The following is a 10,634-nucleotide window of genomic DNA, read 5'->3' as shown; positions in this document are numbered from 1 at the left end:
ATTCTGCTTTAAATTCTAATTTTTGTCCAATCATTTTTTCTAATCATATCTGAATCCGTCGCCAAAATTTGCTTTTTGCTTTTTTGCATGTCCATCACATGTGGAAATACCTGCCTGGTACTGAAAACTTTGCTTTGTTTTTTGATATCACATGCTTATATATGCATGACAGAAGGGGCCGAATCCTATTGGCACTCTGGAACTATTATTATTAAATTGTGACATTTTAAAAGTTATTCCTATTGCTATTTCAGTTCTCTAACAGACAAGCCTTAATAATCTTCATAATAGTAAAATGGACATCACTGTGACATTTTATGCAATTGCAGAGGAAAAGTGATATCTTGGAAACCTCCTTCCTATTAACAAATGCTATCACTTCTTTTTAGGAACTGAAACACTGTTTCCTGAGAGTTCTCTATCTCTGTATGCTAAAAAAAAATATCTATTTTTTCTTTCAAGTTTTTGTATCTGGAAAGAAAATATGGGATGTCCCCAGAGCACAGATCAGCCAGCTCAGCTCAGAAAAAGTACTGTGGATGCCTCAGTGCCAGTACCAATTGCGCCACCTTCAGGACGGTGTGAGAGTTTCAGCTGTTCTACCACCACGGTTAGAAGGTCATTGGATCTCAACAGGGTATGTATGAACATCATCTCAAAATAAAGAGGTGAAGCAGGATAACATGACTGCTTATATGTCTGTGTAACACATTCAGTGTGTTTGATTGTCAAGGTGGGCTTTTGCTAAAATGTGGAAAGTATTTCTTTTTGATAATTTTTTTTTATTTTAAACACATAAGCACATCAACAAAAACAAACACGTAACTTAAAAACAACATAGGAACAATAAGTTTCATCGTATATCATACCGCTGTTCCGAATCGGTTTCTTTGCAGTTAGTGTTTTCCCTACTATACATTTCTATCTTTCATTCATAATCTCCTTATTCGTTTCCATTTTTATGTACATTTCTTTATTTATTTAAACTTAGCGACTTATGACCAAATATTATTTACCTATATTATGCTTTATATTTTTACTGTCATTTATTCTCTTACATATAGATTATAGATATACATTCACATAATTATTCTTTTTCTTTGCCATTCTTATATTATTATTATTCCATTTGAAAGATTATAAGGTATAGTTTAAAATGCTTTGTTTACCATCCTTCGCACCTGCTAAGACACCACCTTGTTTTCTCTTTCTTTTCTTTTCTCCCTCCCTTCCTTCTCTACTTCCTTCCTCGTCTCCCTCCCTTACCTCTTCCCTGCTCCTACCCTTTTTCTTCTCCTTCCTACCTTCTCTCCTTCTCTTTCTTTCTCTTCCTCCCGCCTCTTCTTCTTTTTCTCTCCCTTCTACCCACCTTCCCTTACCTCTTTCTTCTTCCCTTACCTCTCCTCCACACTTCTTCTTCCTCTCCTACTTTCTCTCCTTCTCTTCCTCTCTCTTCTACCCGTGGAAAGTATTTCGTATTAACGTGTGTGTGTGTGTGTTGGTAGTAAACATGTTCCTCTCTTGCAGTACCGTCTTTTATGGCACTTTAAAAATCAATATATAGTTGTAGTAATCAGACCCTGTAGTAATTAGTGTCTTTAAAGTCCTCCAGTTGGGAAGGTAAGGAAAGAAATATAAAACTGCAAATCCATCACCTAGGATTCCAAGTTTAAAAAGTATCAGCTCGGAGATATCTGCAGATTGTTGAATTACAAAAAAAAGTTCTAAAAGATTCTTGGACACCTCTTGGATTCATTTCCAGATACCTTTGTGTGGACCTTCCTGTCTTAGTGCAGAATTGTTAATGCTTCTCATGAAAAATAAGACCCAGAAGAATTTCCCTAAGTGCACAGCCCCAGTTTCTAGTACATCAATGCTATTGATAATGTAGGGTCCTCCAAATTTTAGCTCTCAAGATGCAATGGCTTGCAAATGTCTCAGAATGCCCAGTCTGGTCTGACATCATCATCTTTATTGAAATAGGAAAATCAGAGCTCACGGATCCACCCTTCCCATTTTTAAAAACGATAACATGGGATATATTTATCTCATCTTTCAATCCAGAGGCCACTTATATTTTCCTTAAGCCAACCCTGCAGACTTGGCAGATCAGACTTTTTATAAGAAAAAAAATGAGACAATGTCAGACTTTTTGATAGCTCTGGAATTTCCCCCGTGATGAATTACTTGTTCCAAATAATTGGAACTTGATTTTGTTCTACAAATCATTCCTTTTTTTTTGTTTCTGTCAGGACAGGAGATTTGGAGACTATTGGGTGCATGCCCTCACGAAACAGTGCCACAGAGTTGAATAATTCACAAAATGGCTGCCTTGGTAACCATGGGCATTCACAAAATGCCCATTTACCAGAAGGCAAATGAGCTATCAAAGAGATTTTCTCCCTTTGCAATGAACTTTTGTGAGATGAAAAAGTCTTCTTGTAAATAAATATGCAGGCAGAGGCCGATGCCTTGCATAGGCCTGCTTTCTGTTAATATTTGAAATTAAAATAACCTTTAAAAAAGAAATCAGATGCAACTCTGGGAATCCATTGGCCCTGTCATGCTGTTCCTGGAAATGAAGAGATTTTGCTAAGTTCTACTCAACTCTCTAAATTTATCCTCTTAACAATTTTGGCCAGCAGCTTAGGTACTGTACCATCTTTGATATCTAGGTACCTTTAGATATCTTTGATATCTATAAGGTTTACTGATACAGTGTTGGTACATGCCTACTTTTGGTAACTAACAAAATAATAGAGTTGGAAGGGACCTTAGAGGTCTTCTAGTCCAACCCCTTGTTCAAGCAGGAAACCTTATATTATTTTAGACAAATGGTTGTCCAGTCTCTTCTTAAAATCCCCTGTTTTGGCGCACCCACCATTTCTAGAGGTAAGTTATTCCACTGATTAATTGTTCTAACTGTCAGGAAATTTCTCCTTAGTTCTAGGCTGCTTCTCTCCTTGATTAGTTTCCATCCATTGCTTCTTGTCCTGCCTTCGCGTGCTTTGGAAAACAGGTTGAGCCCCTCTTCATTGTGGCAGCCCCTAACAGGAATTTCTTCTTCTTGTCTTCAGGTGTGAAGTACGCCCAGGACCCGAATTCCTTACTCGGTCATACATGTTCTTTGCCAACCGCCTCTTCAAAGCCTATCAGTTTTACTACCGTGACCCTTCCTGTAGAGAGCCCACCTACTCTTTGGTCATCAAAGGGAAAATCAGGCTCCGGCAGGCATCGTGGATCACCCTAGGGGCTACAGAAGCAGATTATCACCTTCATAAAGTTGGCATTGTCTTCTACAGCCAGAGGGCCATGCAGGAAACGGTTGCCCGCCTCAACCAAACGGGAGTGCGTTGCAGTGGATTTTTGCCAGCTGGACGGACTTGGGCTCCCGGAGCCCTCTACGAACTTCTGAGTGCTAAAGGGGAAGAGGACTGCACCCCTGGCCTTGGCTTTGCCATGCATGAGCTTAGCCTGGTACGGGTGGAGAAATACCACCAGCCCCTGCTCCTCCAGCACAACCAGGGGAGCAGGCAGGTTGAGGAGCTGTATCTTGGAGACATTCACACTGAATGGTCAGAGCGGCTCCAGTATCGGCCTACAGGATATCAGCGCCCACTGCAGAACACTATGGTAAGACCTATGCTGTCCATTAATGTATCATTAATTTGGTCTTTTATTGTTGGGTCTCACCAAAAGTCCATAGAAAGAATAACAGAATGACAGAGTTGGAAAGGACCTTGGAGGTATAGAATAGATTAGCAGAGTTGGAAGGGTCCTTGGAGGTCTTCTAGTCCAACCCCCTGCCTAGGCAGGAAACCCTACACCACTTCAGACAAATGGACATCTAACATCTTAAAGACTTCTAGTGTTGGGGCATTCACAACTTCTGGAGGCAAGCTGTTCCACTGATTAATTGTTCTAACTGTCAGGAAATTTCTCCACAGTTCTAAGTTGCTTCTCTCCTTGATTTGTTTCCACCCATTGCTTCTTGTCCTGCCCTCAGCTGCTTTGGAGAATAGCTTGACTCCCTGTGTCTTCTAGTGTAACCCCCAGCTCAAGCAGGAAACTCTAAACCAGGCCTGCCAAACTGGCGGCCCATGGGCCAGACACGTGACATGCAGGCCAGACCTGCAAAGGAAAAAAAAATGTCCCGATACGTCGCAATCCTGCAAGTAACGTGATTGAGTTTGACACCCGTGCTCTAAACCATTTCAGACAAATGGTTGTCCAATATCTTCTTAAAAGCCCGCGGTGTTGGAGCACCCACAACTTCTGGAAGCAAATCGTTCCACTGCTTAATTGTTCTGCCAGAAAATTTCTCCTTAGTTCTAGGTTGGTTGTTTCCTTGATTAATTTCCACCCATTACTTCGCGTCCTGCCTTCAAGTGCTTTGGATAATAGATTGACCCTCTCGTCTTCTAGAATGAGGCTACGATAGAAGGAGCAGCAAGGAAAACGTAGTACACACCATTATTCCTTATGAAAATGTCATTACTAGAGGAAATAAGCCTTGAATGTAATTAACAGCAGGCCTGGAAACCCAACTCTTAATGCAGCTGAAATGTGATTCCTTCTTTTTTTTTTGCTTTGTTTTTGCTCAGAAGCTTGGTTTCCTTCCCAGAATGTGTATTTTTATCAAAATCATAACTAATCAATTTAGAAAGATGATTGATCTTTAAGATAAGTTCGTTGCACTTCAGCAGAAAAACCCTCTTGAGCATTACCAGATGGGAACAGAAGGAAAGTGTAGGGAGAGAAGGGAAAAAAAAAAACGGATTTTCCACCTATTTAATATTGCAACAACTGGGGTGATAGAATAACACACCAACAAACCACCCTCCTTGACAGATGATCAGACTGGCATTAAAGTGGAGTTGCCCTGGGCCAAAACCGTGGAGGCATGAGTTAAGCCAGATGGTAAACAGGAATGCTTTGTAAAATTAATTTAAAACCAGTCTGAGGTGTGGTAAAATGCAGGGACTTCGTTGCAGCCCCTTAGATAATCAGCTAACAGTTCTACATTTCATATTTTCCATCTACAATATCACTGCTTGAAGAGGGTTAAATGCGGTCTATTTAAACCCAAAGAGCTTTGTTTAATTGAAAGTGAGAGATTTTTGACTGCAAGCAAGGCTTTACAAGTTTCATCAGTGCTGAAGTGATATCCTAAGTTAACCCTAACTTTAGGATAGCAAAACTCCAACTAAGGCTTGGAAATACTCTAAACCAGCGGTCACCAACTGGTGGCCTGTGGACCGCTGGTGGTCGGTGAGAAACTTTGGTGGTCCGCAGAATTTTTTTGCATTTTTTTATACTACACTAAATCAGGGGTACTCAAACTACAGCCCCTGGGCCGGATACGGGCCACCCAAGCAATTACTTCTGCTTGCTGACGGGATGGGGTCCTTCCGGCACTTAGCTTGGCTGCCTATTTAGTAGTCCAGCCCTTCCCTCCCTGGGACTCCAGGCGCTTCAGTGAACGTTGCGCAAAACTTTGGCAGGGCTGCTCGAAAGACAGAGTTTGCAGGGGGCCGATCTAGCGCCCGGGCTGACTACAAGACAAACATTCATTCTTGACCGTATTTGAGATTCCTTGCTGCAATGAACAGCAAACATAGGATTGACTCCAGGCGCTTCTCTCCTCTTAACAGGCAGCCAAACTAAGTGCCTGAAGGACCCCATCCCGTCACTAATTCATATTACTGGTCCATGGGATTTAAAATTATGAATTTAGTGGTTCCTGAGTTCTGAAAGTTTGGTTTCTTGTTTTGCTCTTGGAACCCTTTTCCAAAAGACCCCCAAAGAGCTTTTGTTTGTGGGTTATATGTATCGATGTTTACCAGATTAAAAATTAAAATGGACTAATTCTTAGAATATTTATTTATTGAATCTTGTAAAAAATGTAAATGTTAAACTTTAGCTATTAATATGAAGAAAACACATTTCATGAAAAAGCCCTGTAATTTTTCAACAAAGAAAAAATAATGAGTACATGGTTTTAAATATTTGCAAATATCTTCAATACCTGACAAATCATTTATATTTTTTGGATCCCCAGAGGATCCTTGAAATCATTCCTTCTAAAACTGCATGCATTGAGCAGTAAAGCACATGGTGACTGTACTCTTCATTTGCTCTGTGTGGTTCTTTATATAAACAACTTTTCTAATAGGTTCATACTTTTTGTATGAACGATCTCAGCTTCTCTTCCTGGCACCTGTAGTTTCAGTAGCATTAGACATCAGCTCTGGGAAAAACATAATTTTAAGGAACCTTGCATAGTCTTAGGTGCTGTAAGACTTTTGAGGAAAACCTTGAAAAGAGCTGCTGAATAAAACAAATACAAGTAGCCTTGACATGTTCATTTAGTGACTGTTTGAAGTCACAACGGCACTGAAAAAAAAAGACTTGTGATGATTTTTCACACTTATGACCGTTGCAGGATCCTCATGGTGACAGGATCAAAATTGGGAGGCTAGACAGATGGCATGTATTTAAGATGGTTGCAGTGTCCTGGGGTCATGTGACCCCCTTTTGTGACCTTCTAACGTGCAAAGTCAAAGGGGAAGCCAGATTCACTTAACAGCCGTGTTACTAACTGAAGCACTGCAGTGATTCCCTTAACAGAGAAAGGTCATAACATTGGGCAAAACTCACTTAACCACTGTCTCACATGGCAACATAAATGTTGGGCTCAGTTGTGGTCAAGGACAACCTGTATTCCAAGCACACAGATGCATGGGCTGGATTCCCCCTGGTTGCTAAGCTATCTTGTATTTCATGTAGTTGTATTTTAGGATGTTGTGTGCACTTGGCCATTTAGGGTTGGGGTTATTTATTTTTTTATCTATATCCCGCATTTATTATATTTATAAACTCAAGATGGTGAACGTATCCAGTAACCTTTCTCCTATTTCCCCCACAACAGCAACCCAATGAAGTGAGTTGAGAGTGACTGGCCCAAGATCACCGAGCTGGCTTAGTGGTTTAATACAAAGCATGAATCTAGTGAAGGTCTTTCTCAGTAGCAGGTTATTTCTACTGAGATATAAGAGTCTAATACTCTCATTCTATGTTTTCCTCATTGGTGGGATTCTAAATCTTTTCCTACTGGTTCTATGAGAGTGAACTTAATGCGCGCTTTGCGCACGCACACATCACTCAGAGACCACCCTTGGTGTCAGCGCTGGTGAGCTGAGCTGTTTTTTTTAGCTCAAATGAGGCGTGGCAATTCACTATGCTGCGCGAATCAGCTGACCTAAAAAACAAGGGGACATTGGACAGGGAATGATGGGGGCAAGAGGGCAGGACCAACCAGAGGTGGTATTTGCCGGTTCTCCAAACTACTCAAAATTTCCACTAGGATTTCGCTCAAACTGGTCCGAACAGGCTGAATACCACCTCTGGTTTTCCTTGAATTTTGTTGAACTGGGGTATTCCTACATCTGAAGGAAAATCCATTGCCTTCCACCATACTAGTTGTTAGCAGAAACTTCTTAAGGACTGTTATTTCTTCCTTCCATTTATCCATCCATTCATCCATCCATTTCCACACCAACACAGATAGACAAACAAATCCAACCCCAAATTGCTTCTATATAAAATACCTCTTTGATTTTCCCCAAATCTGTGCCTATTTTAACACACACACACACACAAAAACCTGTCTCCTATTTTGGGGAAATTATCTTACATTATTAAAGAATTTCCTGCTTTAAAAGGGAACATGCATATTTCAGTAACTACTGGGCTATTTAGTTATTACAGACTCTGTAGCACCAATGCTCCTTAGAGTGACAGTTGCAATAAGGTGGTTAAAAATGTTTCAATTACAGCAGACTTCAGTCAACACGTCAAATTGCCCTGGTGTTAAGTATAGTGTTACTTAAATCTCCTTCCCATGCAAACAAGGCTGGTGTCTCTCAAAATCAACCGTATAGAACAGCTCATAGCTTACAAAAACAGGTATCATTCGTCATAAATCCTTTGGTGCCCACTATGATAATTAGAACAGGAGTTAATGTCTAATGCTGACCAGAAACGATTTGAGCAACTACATAACATAGTTAGCTATAATTCCCCAGATCAACAATGTTAGAAAAACACCCTTCCTTGTTGTGAATTAAAACAAACAAACAAATTTTTATAAGATGACTTTGAAATCAGCCTTCCCAGCTGGTGTTTTGTAAACGTGTTTCACCACAACAACTATCGTTTACTTGGGCCGATTTGGAAATAGGAGAGTTGGAATTCAGCAGACAAAAGGAAACAGGTCAATATACAGGCATCATATCACTTTGTCCATTAAGACAATCGTCTTGAAGTGGTTGGTATTCAGAGGTTCTAATTTCTACTGAATTCAGACCCATGGCATTTTGTTATGTTTATTAGCTTAACAAATTCATGATATCAAACATACAGCATATGTCTGCGTGACAAACTTCTTCCTACAAAATTCAGTAAACCTTAAGCAATTTACATATTTTGGCTTTGGAACAGTCAAGAAATGTTTTATTTTGAGAGTAGTGAGAATAAAAAAAGGTAAAGGTTCTCCTTGCACATATGTGCTAGTCATTCCCCACTCTAGGGGGCAGTGCTCATCTCCGTTTCAAAGCTGAAAAGCCAGTACTGTCCAAAGACGTCTCCGTAGTCATGTGGCTGGCATGACTAAACGCCAAAGGCAAACGGAACGCTATTACCTTCCCATCAAAGGTGGTTCCTATTTTTTTAACTTGAATTTTTATGTGCTTTCAAACCAGTGGTGAGTTCCAGATCCCGTTCCAACCAGTATGGTTAGAACAGGCCCAGTGTTGCCCACATGGACACGCGTGGCACGCACGCGTGGTGCATGCATGCATTGTACCTCTCAGCGACGCTTCCGTGACGCTCCAGCTGCTCGGTGGAGCATCACGCAGGTGCTGTACGTGCTGTGCGCGGAAGCACCAAAGGCTTTAAATGACAGGTAAGGAGCTCAAGCAGGTGGGCGAGCCCTCCGGAGCACCGTACCGGAATGGTACCCGGTGCTCTGGGCAGGCTCCGGTACGCCCGTACCAGATTGTACAGCCTGCAACCCAGCACTGTTTCGAACTGTTAGGTTGGCAGAAGCTGGGACAAGTAACGGGAGCTCACTCCCTTATGTGGTGCTAGGGATTCGAACCACCAAACTGCCAACCTTTCTGATTGTCAGCGTCTTAGCCCTGAATAAATAAATAAATACATATATTAATACAAATTATCTGCTAGAATTAGGGAAGTGAAGAATGTTTTGGCCTGTCTGGGGAAGTTTCATTGCCTCTTGTTCAAACCAAGCTCTGTTAATATTTCATACTTTAGGGTTTTTTTTAGCGTTCAACTCTGTTAAATGAAATCTCCCAGCATTCCTCAGCATTGACCATTGTGGAAAAGGCTGTTGTGAATTAGTTTAGTGCAGGGGTGATCAAAGCTCCATCTGTGCATCACATATAAAACACTAATCGCATTTCAATTGCACATCACCAATTCATCAACAGCTAAAAAACCCTCTGTTGCTTGAGATTTGTCTTTAAAACAGAGGCTCATCTTTGCTACTGTAACGTCTTCTCTCCATGATAGGAAACATTAACAATGCAATTAAAATGTTGCTGTCATTTCCTTCCGCAGCACCACATCCATCCTTGCCCTGCCTGTGGGGTGATATACAGAGCTGACGAACATAACCCGCCAGTATTACCAGCCAGACCTGAGCTTCCTATGCTGTTGAGCGGCCATTGGGTTAGCTCTCGCTGCGAAGTCCGCCCAGCGGTGCTTTTTCTTACCAGGTACTTCATCTTCCATGCCAACAACCGCAGCTGGGAAGGCTACTATCACCACTACTCTGACCCTCTCTGCAAGCAACCAACTTTCACCGTCTACGCCTTGGGTCATTACAATGAGGGAGCACCCTCCCGCATCGTGAGAGGAGGCACCGAACTGGTCTTCAAGGTCACTCATGCTCGGGTGACCCCTATGGATCAGGTCACCGTGTCCATGCTGAACTCCTCTGATTTTGGGAGCTGTGGAGAGGCTGGATCTTGGCACATTGGGCAAGAGCTAGATGTGACCCACACCAATGGGTGCGCGGCCCTAGGTATTAAGCTCCCCCACTCCGAGTATGAACTCTTTCGCCTTGAACGAGATGGAAAAGACAGGAGCCTGCTCTTTATTGGTGAGAGACCAACCGATGGGTCAAGTCCTAACACGCTCAATAAGCGGCCCACCTCTTACCAATCTCCTCTTCTCCAGTGTGGTGGCCCTTCGGGAACTTTGGCAAGACACAATATGCCACACGATCCAGAAAGATTAAGTGCCCAAGTGAACCATGGAGCATCCAAGACTCCTTTATCTCTGCTGGTGTTTCTAGCTACATTGCTGGTCCACTGGGATTAAAAGCTTGCTTGTGGAGTAGCAGAAAATGCAGATAACCGTCAGGCTGTGTGTAGGTCATACCAAAAAATAAGCACACTCAGAGGTGTTTTTTTTTTTTTACAGGTTGCAAAAAATATATATGTCTGTTTGACAGCTGTGTTTTCTACTGCCATGCTTGCTTAGGTACAGACATGTAAATTGGTTTTCTTGATTTTTGAAGTGGAAAATCGCTCACTTTTCATCATGTG

The 10,634-nt window shown here is 41.7% G+C and overlaps 1 protein-coding gene across 1 annotated transcript; it reads left to right on the top strand.

Moving 5' to 3' along the window:
* The first annotated feature begins 379 nt into the window (after positions 1–379).
* On the top strand, positions 380–10,407 carry APCDD1L (APC down-regulated 1 like). The gene is made up of 3 exons (XM_032218610.1): positions 380–637; positions 3,078–3,633; positions 9,643–10,407. Exons 1-3 carry the CDS (start codon positions 429–431, stop codon positions 10,405–10,407), a joined length of 1,530 nt encoding a protein of 509 aa, XP_032074501.1. The 5' UTR covers positions 380–428.
* The last annotated feature ends 227 nt before the right edge of the window (positions 10,408–10,634 follow it).

This window comes from Thamnophis elegans, chromosome 5 (assembly GCF_009769535.1).
Source record: "Thamnophis elegans isolate rThaEle1 chromosome 5, rThaEle1.pri, whole genome shotgun sequence".
Classification (NCBI taxonomy): domain Eukaryota; kingdom Metazoa; phylum Chordata; class Lepidosauria; order Squamata; family Colubridae; genus Thamnophis; species Thamnophis elegans.
This window is presented reverse-complemented; position numbering and strand designations above follow the sequence as displayed.

Excerpts from the sequence above, each read along its gene's own strand:
- APCDD1L (XM_032218610.1), top strand. The coding sequence starts at position 429 with ATGCTAAAAAAAAATATCTATTTTTTCTTTCAAGTTTTTGTATCTGGA. Across the intron at positions 638-3,077 it reads GGTCATTGGATCTCAACAGG|GTGTGAAGTACGCCCAGGAC; the intron begins GTATGTATGAAC and ends TCTTGTCTTCAG. Across the intron at positions 3,634-9,642 it reads GCCCACTGCAGAACACTATG|CACCACATCCATCCTTGCCC; the intron begins GTAAGACCTATG and ends TTCCTTCCGCAG.